We start from the raw sequence: 16,627 nt of genomic DNA, 5'->3' as shown, positions 1-16,627 counted from the left end.
CTTTTGTAATCGTAGAAAACTTTCTTCACTGTCTACTATGCAACAAATTTTGATGTTGTCCACAAACTTATTAACCATGCCTTCTAAATTCTCATTCAAATCATGCATATAAATGATAAACAAGAGAGGACCCAGAACTGATTCCTGTGGAACACCACTGATGACAGCCCTCCAGTCCAAAAAGCAACCCTTCACCATTCTCTGGCTCCTGCCATTAAGCCAAATATGTATCCAGTTAGCAAGCACATCTTGAATCCCAAGTGACCTAACTTTATTAATTAGGTCAGGCAGCATCTGAGGAGCAGGAGAATCTATGTTTCAGGCATAAGCACTTCAGCAGGAATGAAGCTTGTGGGCTAGTAGGGGCTGAGAGATAAATGGGGGGGGGGCAGTGTTGAGAGGAAGATAGTTGAGAAGGCAATAGATAGATGAAGGTGGGGGAGAAAGTGATAGGTAGGAGAGGAAGGTGGAGTGGTAGATGGGGAAGGTGGTGGACAGATCAAGATGGCGGTGCCAAATTGGAGGCTTGAGGCTGGGATAATGTGGGTGGTGGGGAAATGAGGAGACTGGTGAAATCCACATTGATCCTATGTGGTTGCAGTGTCTAAAGAATATGAGGCATTCTCCTCCAGGCATCAGGTGGTACGAGTTTGGTGATGGTGGAGGCCCAGGATCTGCCTGTCCTTGGCAGAGTGGGAGGGGGAGTTGAAGTATTCAGCCATAGGGGATGGTGGGGTTGGTTGGTGCAGGTGTCACAGAAATGTTCCCTGAAACGATCCGCAAGCTGGTGTCCTGTCTCCCCAATGTAGAAGAGACCACATCAGGTGCAAAAGATTCAGGAGATGACATTTGTGGAGGTACAGGTAAATTTCTGTCAGATGTGGAGAGGATCCTTTGGGGCCTTGGATGGAGGTGAGGTGGGAGGTGGCAGGGGAAGGTGTTGGGAGTGGGGTGTGGGCTGGTGGGGGGGGGGGGAATGGATCTGATTAGGGAGTCTCAGAGGGAATGGTCTCTCCAGAATGCTGATAGGGGTGGGGTCCATTTGTAGGTGGCGGAAGATGATGTATACAGAGATTGGTGGGGTGGAAGGAGAGGACCAGGGGGGTTCTGCCCTTGTTGCGTTGGAAGGGTTGGGTTTCAAAGGCAGAGGTGCAGGAGGTGGAGGACATGTGCTGGAGGGCATTGTCGACCACATGGGAAGGGAAATTGTGATCTTGGAAGAAGGAGGCTATCAGGGATTTTTAAAAGTGGAAATGGTCATCCTGAGATCAGATGCGACGGTGGCGGAGGAATTGGGAATAAGGGATGATGTTTTAAAAGGAGGTAGGGTGGGAAGAGGTGTAGTCTAAATAGCTGTGGGAGTTGGTGGGTTTGTAGTGGATGTCTGTGGTTAGTCGGTCGCTGGAGTTGGAGATGGAGAGGTTCAAGATGGTCCAGGTGAATTTGAGGTCAGGGTGAAAGAACATCTCATAATCTGCCTTGGGACCCTGCAACCACATGGGATCAATGGGGATTTCATCAGTTTCCTCATTTCCACTTGCCTTACATTATCCCAGTCCCAAGCCTCCAACTCGGCACTGCCATCTTGACCTGTCCATCACCTTTCCAAATTATCTGCTCCACCCTCCTCTCTGACCTATCACCTTCTCCCCCACCTTTATCCACCTATCGCATTCTCAGCTACATTCCCCCAACTCCACTCCCCTCCCATTTATCTCTCAGCACGCCTGGACCACAAGCCTCGTTCCTGATGAAGGGCTTATGCCCAAAATGTAGATTCTCTTGCTCCTCAGATGCTGCCTGACCTGCTGTGCTTTTCCAGCACCACTTCTCGACTCTAATCTCTAGCATCTGCAGTCCTCACTTTCTCCTAACTTGTGGGCGGCACGGTGGCACAGTGGTTAGCACTGCTGCCTCACAGCGCCAGAGACCTGGGTTCAATTCCCGCCTCTGGCGACTCTCTGTGTGGAGTTTGCACATTCCCCCCGTGTCTGCGTGGGTTTCCTCCGGGTGCTCCGGTTTCCTCCCACAATCCAAAAATGTGCAGGTTAGGTGAATTGGCCATGCTAAATTGCCCGTAGTGTTAGGTGAAAAGGTAAATGTAGGGGAATGGGTCTGGGTGGGTTGCGCTTCGGCGGGTCGGTGTGGACTTGTTGGGCCGAAGGGCCTGTTTCCACACTGTAAGTAATCTAATCTAATCTAATCTACTAACTAGTCTACCATGCAGAACCTTGATGAAGGCTTTACTAAAGTCCATGTAAATGACATCTACTGCTTTGCCCTTATCAATTAGTTTGGTAATTTCCTCAAAAAACTCTTTCAGGTTTGTGAGACATGATATTCCTAGCACAAAACTATGCTGACTATCCCTAATCAATTTTTTCCTCTCTAAATGTCTATAAATCCTATCCTTTAGAATCACCTTCAATTACTCACAACCAAAGTCAGACTCACAGGTCTATAGTTCCTCGATTTCTCCTTACAAACTTTCTTAAACAAAGGTACAACACTAGCCACCCTCCAGTCATCAGATACCTCATACATAGCTATACGTGATGTTAGTGTTACTGAAAGTAGTCTTGCAATTTCATCTCTTACTTCCTTCAGCATTTCAGGATACATTAAATCAGGTCCTAGAGATTTATCTACCTTTATATTCTCTAAAATCTCCAGAACTTCCTCTTCTGTAATGTAAACTATTTTTAAAATATCAATATTTATTTCCATGAGTTCTCTAACCTCCATTTCTTTTTCCACAGTAAAAATTGATGTGAAATAGTCAGTTAGTGTCTCTCCTAACTCCTGGGATTCAAAACAAAGATGACGTCCTTGATCTTATAAGGTTCTTACCCTATCTCTAGTTACTCCATTACTCTTAATGTACTTGTGCAACCTCTTTGGATTATCCTTAACCTTGTCTGCCAATGCTACCTCATATCCCGTCTTTGCTTTCCTGATTTCCTTCTTAAGAATGCCCCTGCATATTTATATTGGTTAAGAGATTCATTTGACCCCATTGTCTACATCTAAAATAAGATTCTCTTTTATTCCTGATTAGAACCTCAATATCCCTCTTCATCATTGTTCCCTGATCTGACGAGGTTTACCCTTCACTCTAACAGGAACATAATGCCTCCTAATCCTTGCCATCAACTCTCTTGAAAGTTTCCCATTAGTCAGTCGTCTTTTTACCTGTGAACTGTCTACTCCAATCAACTTTTGTATGTTCTTGTCTAATATCATTAAAATTTGTCTTACTTCAATTAAAAACATTAACTTTTATGGAAGGCTTATCCTTTTCCATAGCCATTTTGAAACTAATAGAATTATGATCGTCAGATCCTAAGTGATCCCTACTTTTACTGCAGTCACCTGGCCTGCTTATTACCCAAAAGAAGATCAAGTTTTGCTTCTTCTCTAGTTGGAGCACATGTTGACAAAGAAAATTTTCATAGCAAATATGGTCTAATTAAGTCTCAACCAGCTCTGCTGCAGTTTTTGCAAGTGCAAGTTGGTTCAGTACAGTCAAGTACCTGGCTGTATGTGAACAGCCAAAGGGTATGTAGTGCACAAGTTCTGTACAACCAAACAACTTCTTTAAGAGGAATAAATCTTCTGTAAAACACTTTAGGGATTTGAAGTCCTGGAAATGCACTATAGAAATGCAAATTTTTCATTCTTCTTTTTTGTAAATATGCAGTATACAAAAGTCTGGGAAGGTAAATTCTCTAAGAATCTAGTGGTGAAGGGGTTAAGCTGTTGCACCTGTTATTGTACACCTGTCTGACTCACCTGCAGGCGTACCTCTATCTGTGGAGACCAATCAGAAACAAGGCAGGAGAATCTACCTGTCAGCAAAATTCCTGCAGTGAACCTTAAGGGAAATAAATAGAGATCCATCACTGACACGGTTAGCTTTTAACTAGAAATATCACACAAAACCACCTGGATGTTTTTTTGACCTGGGAGAGTAACAGCAACTGTTATAAAAATATATCACTTGTGAAGGTGACTGTGAAGAGATAGACTATGTCCAAAGAGCTTGGGTAAGTGACTGCTTTGGCAGAGATAAGTGTCATCAGTTAATGTTACTTTCTTCTGTGATGCTACTTTGCTCTTGGATAAGGAGTACATGTGCCAATTTAAACTATCTGCTAACTTTCCACAAAAGATGGGTGCTCAGTTTCTACTGCTGTTTGATGGGTCTTTGCTGTGTCTTTTTGCTTCTCAGCAGAAGAATTGAAAGTCACTAGAGTTTTCTCACAACTGTTTCGTTCCTCAGGCTGTCATCTTCCTTCTTTGCCATTGTAAGAAACCTGAATGATACAATTGAAAGGTTAAATCTGACCACGTGATAACATCAGAGCATCTTGCAGCTACAACTTCAGCAAATCTTTAGTTCTATGTTAGCAATAGTGATTAGAATTGAAATGTCAAAAAGGAGAATTTACAGGGAAATTGGACAAGTTTATACTTGATTTTATATTTAATCCAAGCATGTGAATGATCTGAGTTACTATCCACTGACAGATCATTCATGATCTAACATGATAATCATGTTCCAGAATGTGCTTCAAAATTGGAAAACATTTCTTCTCATTCATTTCTGTGTCTGGTAGTGCACAAGGCAACTAATTGATTTCACTACAGCAGGACTGTGCACCAGAATTTTTACCTGGACATTGTGATGGCCTGACTCACTGTCCAATCGAGAACACTATTTAGACTCTATTTAGATGCAAGAGATTATCACCCCATTCCTGTCAGATACAATTATCTTGCTGAGTATAGACTTTGCATTCAGAGACTGGAGTTTTTTTTTGTTCTCTGGGATTACATTGAATTCCTTAAATAGATAGCATATATATAATTTGTATCTACTGTTGTTTCAGCTGCATTAAATGGCTTGCATTGCATACTAGATATTGATGAAAATGTAATTAAATGTGTTTATTTCAGAATAGGTATTATGCAATGCCACAAATATGAAATGTCATGCCAAACTCTCTTAAGTCTGAAGTCTCTTCTATAGCACCTGTATGTTTGATATAGGCTGTTGTACTTTCATTTTGCAACCTAGCTGCCAACCAAAATAAAGAAAGGCAGCAGGCAAATCTGAGCAGTAAGAGGTTAGAAAATAAATTCACATCATGGAAAGCATTTGGACATTGGACGAAAACAATCAATCTGAAATAAAAACATTGCTGAATTCTTTAATGCGTCTAAAAACAATGTGTGGTCTAAAGTGTCCTGGTGCATATCTAACTGTGCCAGCATGCCTAATGTTTAACTTTGGAGCAGTTGTGAATCTGAACAGAACGTGTATTTTCCATTGGCTTGGGATTGGTATTCAGTGATAAGGAAATAACAGGGACATGGACTAAGGTTGTCATTGAGACATTGTTGATCAAAGCAGATAGTCATTGTCAATAGGTAAGTGTCCCTTTAAGGCATTTGCTTTAGCTGACACTGAATGTTTGAACAGCAATGTTTTGTGTTTTTTGGTAAAACAGTGTTTTTTTTAAAGCATATTTGAGACCTCCTCCATCATGGGGTGCATGAGATTGACACCATATGTGTCAGATACCAAGGAAACCATAGAGAGATTTATGTGGCTTTATTGGAGAGGAGTTGTGTTTAGCTACATCAAATCATACTGAGAGGTACATACAGTACTGCAGCTATGCAGAGGCAGAAAGCAAAACAGTAACTTTCCCCAAGTCACGTACCTCTTAAGCCATCATGTATATTAGAAATATTTGAATATTAATTAATTTCTACAACTGTATATCAGAGAAAAATAAATCCTTTGACATTAAAATTCTAGTTAATTTTGATCATTTCAAAGTTTAGTCTCTTCAACCTTTGTCTGAACCATGTTAAATTCTGGGACAGTTTTCAGTATCTATCAATCAAGAAAGAATGCCAATTTTAGCCTAACATCTGTCATTGAGAAAAAAATGCTTGAATCTATTATTAAGGAGGTAATACCAGGGCATTTAGCAAAATCAGACAAAATCAACATGGTTTTGTGAAAGGGAAATCATGTTAGACTAATATATTAGAGTTCCGTGGAGAAGTAACAGGTGGATGGCTAATGTAGATAGAGTGTGTTTGGAGTTCCAAGAGACTTTCAATAAGATGTGGGTAAAAAGGTTACTCCACAAGATAAGAGCTCATGATGTTCAGGGTAGCATTTTAACATGGATAGAAGATTAGTTAGTACTAGGAAGCAGAGAGCTTGGGCATGTTGTTTGAGGTCAGCAAATCCTAACCAGTAGAGCATCACATGGATCAGTGAATTTACAATCTACATTAATGATTAGGATGATGGGATAATTTGCTGATAACAGGTCAGAAAGACTTAAAGAATTTCCAGAGATAAAGATAGATGAAATGAGTGAGAAACAAATTCCCGATGGATAATAATGTGGGAAAATGTAGGTTTGTCACATTTTAAGAATACAAAAATGCCAGAATATTATTTAAATGAAGGAAGTCTGAAGAAATTTAGTGTAAGGACAGATCTGGGTGCCCTGGTAAATTAAAATATATCCAAGTGCGTATACCTGGAAAGTATACAACTTTGACAAAGAGCAGAAAGAGCAGCATTTATCTCTCCCACATTTCTGTGTCACTGTCTGTGCTGTCAAGAATACAAAGATCAGGAGAATTTTCTGTTGGGTATTTTGTTGTGCCATCTGCTCTTCCCATTGTAAATCTTGATGTGCTAATCACTTAATTGCCTTGCTGTCTGGTAGAATACAACCATCCTGTTTTTTGGTCTGCTCCCAGACTCACCATTAGAAATGCAACTTATCTCGTAAAATTGTGTTTTTAGAAAGTGGTGGGGGAGAGATGTTAGGCAGGTGCAGCCTGTATAAATTGTTAGCAAATTAGAAATCATACAACTCTTCCAACACATATCTAGATTGGTGAGAAAATAATTAAGGTATTTTTCACAAAAAAAGGGCTTTGTTATGAGAATAAGAATTGAGTCCAATTTTCAAGTCAATTTATGAGCCACATCAATACAAGCAATGCATCAACAAACAGGTGTTCTTAAAATCTTGTTCTCTAAATGTTGCAGTTCAATCCAGACCAAACTCCATAGTTTGTCAAATTACTGAACTGAAAATCACTCAGTATTGATTGGAGTAAAAGCTTTTGCACATAGGAAATATCTTTTGGATCCAGGTAAGTTTGGAAGCAAATAAAATGGTGGATGATAGGCTCTTGCGCACCTTCTGATGCTGCTCAGAAACAGAAATTTGCAAGAATGTCTACTGCAGAGGCTGAAGAAACTTATTGCATATGGAATACAGGGAGAACTAGCCAGTTGGATACAGAACTGGCTGAAAGGTAGAAGACAGTGGTGGTGGAGGGTTGTTTTTCAGACCGGAGGCCTGTGACCAGTGGAGTGCCACAAGGATCGGTGCTGTGTCGTCTACTTTTTGTCATTTACATAAATGATTTGGATGCGAGCATAAGAGTACAGTTAGTAAGTTTGCAGATGACACCAAAATTGGAGGTGTAGTGGACAGCGAAGAGGGTTACCTCAGATTACAACAGGATCTGGACCAGATGGGCCAATGGGCTGAGAAGTGGCATAGAGTCATAGAGACATAGAGATGTACAGCATGGAAACAGACCCTTCGGTCCAACCCATCCATGCCGACCAGATATCCCAATCCCATCTAGTCCCACCTGCCAGCACCTGGCCCATATCCCTCCAAACCCTTCCTATTCATATACCCATCCAAATGCCTCTTAAATGTTGCAATTGTACCAACCTCCACCACATCCTCTGGCAGCTCATTCCATACACGTACCACCCACTGCGTGAAAAAGTTGCCCCTTAGGTCTCTTTTATATCTTTCCCCTCTCACCCTAAACCTATGCCTTCTAGTTCTGGAATCCCCAACCCCAGGGAAAAGACTTTGCCTATTTACCCTATCCATGCCCCTCATAATTTTGTAAACCTCTACAAGATCACCCCTCAGCCTCCAATGCTCCAGGGAAAACAACCCCAGCCTGTTCAGCCTCTCCCTGTAGCTCAGATCCTCCAACCCTGGCTACATCCTTGTAAATCTTTTCTGAACCCTCTCAAGTTTCACAACATCTTTCCAATAGGAAGGAGACCAGAATTGCACGCAATATTCCAACAGTGGCCTAACCAATGTCCTGTACAGCCGCAACAGGACCTCCCAACTCCTGTATTCTATACTCTGACCAATAAAGGAAAGCATACCAAACACCTTCTTCACTATCCTATCTACCTGCGACTCCACTTTCAAGGAGCTATGAACCTGCACTCCAAGGTCTCTTTGTTCAGCAACACTCCCTAGGACCTTACCGTTAAGTGTATAAGTCTTGCTAAGATTTGCTTTCCCAAAATGCAGCACCTCACATTTATCTGAATTAAGCTCCATCTGCCACTTCTCAGCCCATTGGCCCATCTGGTCAAGATCCCAATGTAATCTGAGGTAACCTTCTTCGCTGTCCACTACACTACACCTCCAATTTTGGTGCCATCTGCAAACTTACTAACTGAACCTCTTATGCTCGCATCCAAATCATTTATGTAAATGACAAAGAGTAGAGGGCCCAACACCGATCCTTGTGGCACTCCACTGGTCACAGGCCTCCAGTCTGAAAAACGATGGAGTTTAATTCAGATAAATGCGAGGTGCTGCATTTTGGGAAAGCAGATTAGATTAGATTAGATTACTTACAGTGTGGAAACAGGCCCTTCGGCCCAACAAGTCCACACCGACCCGCCGAAGCGTAACCCACCCATACCCCTACATTTACCCCTTTACCTAACACTACGGGCAATTTAGCATGGCCAATTCACCTGACTTGCACATCTTTGGACTGTGGGAGGAAACCGGAGCCCCCGGGGGAAACCCACGCAGACACGGGGAGAACGTGCAAACTCCACACAGTCAGTCGCCTGAGTCGGGAATTGAACCCGGGTCTCTGGCGCTGCGAGGCAGCAGTGCTAACCACTGTGCCACCGTGCCGCCCACCAGATCTTAGCAGGACTTATACACTTAATGGTAAGGTCCTATGGAGTGTTGCTGAACAAAGAGACCTTGGAGTGTAGGTTCATAGCTCCTTGAAAGTGGAGTCGCAGGTAGATAGGATAGTGAAGAAGGCATTTGGTATGCTTTCCTTTATTGATCAGAGTATTGAGTACAGGAGATGGGAGGTCATATTGCGGCTGTACAGGACATTGGTTTGACCACTGTTGGAATATTGCGTTCAATTCTGGTCTCCTTCCTATCGGAAAGATGTTGTGAAACTTGCAAGGGTTCAGAAAAGGTTTACAAGAATGTTGCCAGGGTTGGAGGATTTGAGCTATAGGGAGAGGCTGAACAGGCTGGGGTTGTTTTCCCTGGAGTGTCGGAGGCTGAGGGGTGACCTTATAGAGGTTTACAAAATTATGAGAGGCATGGATAGGGTAAATAGGCAAAGTTTTTCCCTGGCATCGGGGATTCCAGAACTAGAGGGCATAGGTTTAGGGTGAGAGGGGAAAGATATAAAAGAGACCTAAAGGGCAACCTTTTTATGCAGATGGTGGTGCTTGTATGGAATGAGCTGCTAGAGGAAGTGATGGAGGCTGGTACAATTGCAACATTAAGAGGCATTTGGTTGGGTATATGAATAGGAAGGTTTTGGAGGGATATGGGCCGGGTACTGGCCGGTGGGACTAGATTGGGTTGAGATATCTGGTCGGCATGGACAGTTTGGACTGAAGGGTCTGTTTCCATGCTGTACATCTCTATGACTCCATGACTCTTGATATTGCAAGGTTGTGTTTTCCCCTTTCAAGAATACACAAGGTCAGTGGTTAAAAGTTAGCGCCAACATTGGTCTGTATGCTGGTGGGCAGATGTAATTGCAGTCTGAAGTGGGTTGGTGTACCAGTTTGGGTTCATCCACTCATGTGTAATGAAAGTTACAGTCAAACAGCCATCTCATGGTCACCCCTGCATTGCAGGTAAAATATTCTATTGCTCTGAGTGCTGGACTCCCTCAGAAAGCCTGTGGAAAGAAAACAGAAGAAAAGAAAGTCAATGAACCTTCAAAGCCAAGATTTACACTTCACAAGTGAACTAAAGACTAATTCATATAACTGAGAATACTTTGGAATATATTTTCATTGCTAATCTGTGTGTATGTGTTACATCATTATTTCATCTTTCATTCAGTAATTATTAAACATAGTCTTTTGTTAATAGAGGATGGCCTGGTTAAATTGTCTCATTTTGCAACATAAATTCATTTCTTCTAGGAGAAAGGTAGTTATAAGGGAAAGGATCTTTGGCAATTAATCTTTTTGCAAACCTTCAAGGGTGTAGGGGTGGGGGGAGGGGGGGGGGGCGGATTGTGGGGATGGGGAAGGGAAAGTGGTTAAAGAAAATGGGTTTCAATTCATCCCTCCTCATCCCTCCAGGTTGAACACTACCTGGAGGTAGAAAAGGCACAGAACAGACTTTGGGTGGAGAATGTGAATGTCTGTCAGCAGGAGAGGTTCAGCACTACCGATATTGACCAAGCTGGTTGAGTCTTAAAGAACATAACTACTAATATGGGTCTGCATCAGGTGGTAAAGGATCCAAATATATTTTATTTCATCTTCACCAATCTGCCAGCCACAGATGCATCTGTCCAGGACAGAATCCATAGGAAAGACCACCACAAAGTGCAACAGTAACAAAGTCTGGATCAGTCCTGGTTCAACAAAGAATGCAGAAGTGTATGACAGCAGCAGCACCCCAGCCATACCAAAAATGAAATTATCAACCTGGTGACACTACAAAACGCGACTATTTGTGTACTGAGCAGCATGTGCAGCATGTGATAGACAGGACTGAGCAATCCCACAGCCAATGGATCAGATTTATGTTCTGCAGTCCTGTCATATCCAGTTGTGAATGGTGGTGAACCACCAAATATTTCACTAGAGTTGGAGTCTCCATAAGTATCCCGTCTTCAATATTAGGGGAACCCAGCACATCTGTGTGAAAAAAATGCTGAATTATTCCAACAATTTTCAGTCATAAATGCAGCGTGGATGATTCACCTTGGCCTGTACCAGTGGTTCCCAGCATCGTAGATCCCAGTCTTCTGCCAATCCGATTCACTCCACATGATATTAAGAAACAGTTAAAGGCTTTGGATACGTCAAATATCATGTGCCCTGACAATATTTAAACAATAGTAAGACCAATAGACCATAAGATTTAGCAGCAGAAATTAGGCCATTCAGGCTATGGAATCTGCTCCACCATTCGATCATGGCTGCTAATTTTCTCAAACCTATTTTCCCACCTTTTCCCCCATCCATTGATCTCCTTTGATATTCAAGAACGTATCTATCTCAGTCTTTAAATATACTCAATGACACGACCTCCACAGCATCCTGTGGCAAAGAATTCCATAGATTCACCGGATCTTCTCTTTGCTCTAAGGCTTTGCCTTCAGGTGCTAGTCTCTCCTACTAATGGAAACATCTTCCCAACATCCATTCTGTCCAGGCCATTCAGTATTCTCTAAGTTTCAATTAGATTCCGCCCTCATCGTTCTAACTCCATCAGGTATAGACCCAGAGTCCTCAAATATTCTTCATATGTTAAGCTGAAAACATGGCTAAAGTTTTCCAGTACAGCTATAACACTGGCATCTATCTGACAATGTAGAAAATTGCCCAGGTATGTCCTATGAACAAAAAGCAGGGCAAATGTAAGCCAGCCAATTCCCATTCCATCAGCCTACTCTCAATCATCAGTAAAATGATGGATGATGCCATCATTAGTGCTGTCAAGCAGCACCTGCTCAGTAATAATTTGGACATCGATGCTCAGATTGAATTCTGTCAGGCAGCTCAGTTCATTATAGTGATTCCACAAGCAACAGGTGATTCCATGTTCTGTAGTCAATTGTTAGTGGTGATAGATAATTAAACAATTCACTTGAAAAGGATGTTCCACAAATATCCCCAACCTCAGTGACGGGAGAGATGAGCACATCAATGCAGAAGATAAAACTGAAGCATTCATAGCAATCTTCAGCCAGAAGTGGAGAATAGATGACTCACCTCAGCCACCTCCAATCAGAGATTTGATTCTTCAGCCATTTCCATTCACTCCATGTGATTTTAAAAAATTGGTGGCGGTCCCAGATACTGCAAAGGCTATGGGCCCTGACAGCATTCCAACATTAGTAATGAAAACATGTGCTTCAGAACTTTCCACACCCGAGCCAAGCTGTTTAAGTGGAGCTACAACACTGACATTTCCCCAACATTGTAGAAAATTGCCCAGGTGCATTCTGCACACAAAACATAGCACAAATCCAATCCAGTCAGTCACCACCCCATTCGTCCACTCTTGATCATCAGTACAGTTACAGAAAGTATCATCAACAGTGCTGTCAAGCAGCACTGACTCAGCATTAACCTAATCACTAAGACTCATTCTGGCATCTGCCAGGGCCACTCAGCTCCTGACCTCATTGCAGATTTAGTTCAAACAGGGACCAGAGAGCTAAGTTCCAGAAGTGTGCAGAGTAACTGACATTGGCATCCAGGCTATGGTGTAGAATCAAGGAATCATAGCAAAACTGGAGTTAATAGAACTAGAGGGATATCTCTCTGCTGGTTGGAGTCATACCTGCACAAAGGAAGCTGATTGTCGTTGTTGAGGGTCAGTCATCTCAGCTCCAGGACCATCACTGAAGGAGGTCCTCAGGGTAATGCCCAAGACCCAAACATCTTCAGCTTCTTAAATAAGAAGCAAAAAGAGCTGCCGATGCTGAAAATCAGAAACAAAACCAGAAATTGATGGAAAAGATGGCAGCATCTGTGGAGAGAAATGAGGAAAGATCACTAAACCCGAAACAGTAACTCTGATTTCTCTCCACAGATACTGCCAGATCTGCTGAGCCTTTGCAGCAATTTCTGTTACTGTATCTTCAGCTTCTTTACCAATGACTTTTCCTCCATCATTGAGTCAATAGTGGAGTTGTTCATGGATGATTGCACAATGTCCAGCACCATTTGTAACTCCTCAAAAACAGAAGTAGACGATGCCCAAATGCAACAAGTTAAATTGGAAGCACTAGCTTTCGGAGTACTGCTCCTTCATCAGGTGGAGTACTCAAATTATAATTTCAGTTACATCACATTGTAAACTTTTGCTATAAATTCTATGTCTTACAATTGTGTCCTCCACAACTACCTGATGAAGGAGCAGCGCTCCGAAAGCTAGTGCTGCCAATTAAACGTGTTGGACTATAACCTGGTGTTGTGTGATTTTAGGGGAGAAAGTGAGGTCTGCAGATGCTGGAGATCAGAGATGAAATGTGTTGCTGGAAAAGCGCAGCAGGTCAGGCAGCATCTAGGGAACAGGAGAATCGACGTTTCGGGCATCAGCCCTTCTTCAGGAATGAGGAAAGTTGGTCCAGCAGGCTAAGATAAAAGATCGGGAGGAGGGACTTGGGGGAGGGGCGTCGGAAATGTGATAGGTGCAAAGAGGTCAAGGTGAGGGTGATAGGTCAGACTGGGGTGGGGGCGGAGAGGTCGGGAAGAAGATTGCAGGTTAGGAAGGCGGTGCTGAATTTGATGGATTTGACTGAGACAGGCTGGGGGGAGGGGAAATGAGGAAACTGGTGAAATCCGAGTTCATCCCTTGTGGTTGGAGGGTTCCTAGCCGGAAGATGAGGCGTTCTTCCTCCAATCGTCGTTTCGCTGTGGTCTGACGATGGAGGAGCCCAAAGACCTGCATATCCTTGGTGGAGTGGGAGGGGGAATTGAAATGTTGAGCTACAGGGTGGTTGGGTTGGTTGGTCCGGGTGTCCCAGAGGTGTTCTCTGAAACGCTCTGCAAGTAGCCGGCCTGTCTCCCCAATATAGATTTTAACTTTGTCCACCCCAGTCCAACACCAGCGTCTCCAAATCACAAATGCAGCAAAGCCTGGAGTCAGAAGAAAAATACAGAAGGTAGAAAAAATATGCATTCTTACAGCACCATTCATAACACCAAGCCATCTCAAAGTGGTTTTTAGCCAATTACATATTTTAAAAGGGTAATAACTGTGTTACCGTTGGAGCTGAGGGAGAGGCATGGGAAATATGTTTTGTATAAAAAGAAGCTGAGACCATTAATATTCTTCTCATGGTATTCTACTTTTGAGACAAACTTCCATATTCAAATAAAACCAGAAGATACTTGATGTTCTCCGACGTGTGGAAAAATAAACAGAGTTAATCGACTGAGTGAATGGCAGTCCATCATGGCAGAACCATGGCACCCAGACCCATTTAATCCTGGGCGAAACTCATGCCAGTCTACCAACAGTGGCAAACTCTCCCCTCATTACACCAGAAGAGAGAAAAGGCTGGTGTGGGATTCACAGCTGCCTGGGGTGGGTTGTGAGTTAAGTTCATCAATGTGCCAATTGACACCATTATCCATGAACCCACTACAATTCTGTGCTGGCTCAGGGATTAAATAAGATCCATACAGATTTCCTGAGGCTATCACAAATGGAAGGATCCCTCGTTTTCTGGCATTCTGGGCCGCAGTTCCCTAATCCTTATCTCTGACCTCCATGTGATTGTTGTTCTTCCCTCACCTATCTTTGACTTGGGGGTCCCTTGGCATTCCAAACTCTAGTGGGTGCACTCTCATTAGCCACCATCTCTTCACTAGTGCCAGTGGGGAGCAGTGAAGAGCTCCTGTTCATTTGGAACTTTTTGACAGGTCACAGAGTTATAGAGTGGAGCTTGCATTACCAAGTTCCTGAATTCCAGGGGGCAGCCACTTCAGTACTGAGGGACAGTTTATGGTTTGGCGTCCTCCACGGTAACTGAAAGGTGATTTCCTGTCAGTGCTCTGACCACTGGAGAGAAACCCCCATCAAGCTACTTAAATCCAGACTGATCTTTCAAGCCTATGACCTTCCATGCAAATAGACTTGAAACAATGGCCAAAATCTTCTGGTCTCCAGATCATCCAAGATCAAATGTGTGACTGAAGATGAGCGTCAAATGCTGTGAAATTCTTGACACTCTGACCTATGTAGGAGTGTCCTCAGTTAACTCTGAGTTAGACTTGGAGACTTCAGACAGTTCTGATGTACTTACCTGAATAGTTACCTGAAATATTTAACAGATAAAAAAGTCTAACTTCTGGGTAACTCAAGAACTGACACTTCTGCTATAGTTTCTATGCCAATTACCTCCCCCTTCATTATCTCCTGTCCTTTCTAGTACCCCCAACTACTGCTCTGACCCTCTGACTACCACCTGACATCTGGGTGTTTTCTTGCCCCACTGAGCCCTCAACCTCTTTCCTGACCAGCCACTACACCTGTGATCTGATTACCATCTCTGCCACATGCTACCCCAACTCCGTGCCACCTTCACCTGCCATCCTACCAACCTAGCACCTCACCCACCTTCCTCCATCACCTGCCACCCTAACCATCTACTAACTCACCCACCTGCTACCCCATCCACCTGCCGTTCTGTTTATCTCCCCCATGTACCATCTCAGCCTTTGCCATCCACACATTAGCTCATCCACTGTTCCCACCTACCCATTTACTCTCTTAACTCACCTATCAACCCACATTATCATTCCATCCATTTATTGATTCATCCCCTCACCACCACTCTCATTCTCTAACTGACCTTACCATATGGCTGCTTGTTGCCTATCCTTTTTTATCCTCCAAACCTATCTTTTCCCCAGTGTTGTCTAACCATGATGGAGCCCTTTGAGGGACTTTTGGCTTCACCCTTCTGGTAAAGCTTGGCTCAGAAGACAAGATGTGGAGCAGCATCAAGTTGGGAAGAGGTTTGGGTGGAGTGGCAATCTGTCAATGATAGCCACACCTCAGAGGAACAGAGCCATGAACTCCCAAATGATGCTGCCAGGCTAACTGCGAATCTTTAGTGTTCTCTGTATTTGTTTCAGATTTCCAACATCCACAGTATTTTGCTTCCTTGGTCAAAATTAATTCTGTAGGAAAGAAATTACTATTCCTTTGCTTCATTCCAAATTTAACAAACAGAAATAGCCAATGTGTTTTGGGGAAAAAAAAGCTGCTCTATGTTGTAATGTGCTTGAACTTGATTGCGTGAGTTGAGGAGAGAAGGTTAGGAAAATCTCTCTATTGTCAATAAACGTTTAGTTTCCTTAGTTTCTATTGTGATGTTGTAAGTCAAGGTGATCACAGATAACTTGTCACATTGTCAGACCAAGCCCCATTTGAATTAAACAAGTTTAAGGCACCCTGCTGTCACTTGCCAATGTCGACAGCAGAACTCTATTTTGCCAGAGGCAAATTTTTTACGCACATAGTTTTCTTCCTTATTGAGTGGGTGTTGGGAACTTGAAGACACTCATTAAAATGAAATAGCATTGTCTGCGTATGTGATTTCGACATGTGTGAAGCACTCAAAATTTAATAAGGTTTTTTTTCAACTGCTACAGGGCAAAGGCCCTTTCTAACAAAGCACTGTGAGAGGCTTTACCTGAGCAATACCAATGAGAGGGCACCTGTTTGCTGCTGTTTTTAGGGCTGGTGCCTCTTTTGCATGAGGCAGTTAGGCC

At 43.0% G+C, this 16,627-nt stretch overlaps 1 protein-coding gene across 2 annotated transcripts in view; it reads left to right on the top strand.

Moving 5' to 3' along the window:
- Positions 1–3,902: 3,902 nt before the first annotated feature.
- LOC122563660 (grainyhead-like protein 3 homolog) overlaps positions 3,903–16,627 on the top strand; it is a 103,275-nt gene continuing 90,550 nt past the window's right edge. For both annotated transcript variants that reach the window (XM_043717690.2, XM_087976847.1), the window contains exon 1: positions 3,903–4,046. In XM_043717690.2, the coding sequence (XP_043573625.1) occupies positions 4,030–4,046 (17 nt within the window). In that variant the 5' untranslated portion in view covers positions 3,903–4,029. The remainder of the gene's footprint in view (positions 4,047–16,627) is intronic.

The sequence above is a fragment of the Chiloscyllium plagiosum genome, unplaced genomic scaffold (assembly GCF_037043375.1).
Source record: "Chiloscyllium plagiosum isolate Xiang-an unplaced genomic scaffold, Cpla_swu_hap1 HiC_scaffold_30, whole genome shotgun sequence".
NCBI classification, from domain to species: domain Eukaryota; kingdom Metazoa; phylum Chordata; class Chondrichthyes; order Orectolobiformes; family Hemiscylliidae; genus Chiloscyllium; species Chiloscyllium plagiosum.
The sequence above is the reverse complement of the archived record's forward strand: the minus strand, read 5'-3'. Positions and strand labels throughout refer to the sequence as shown.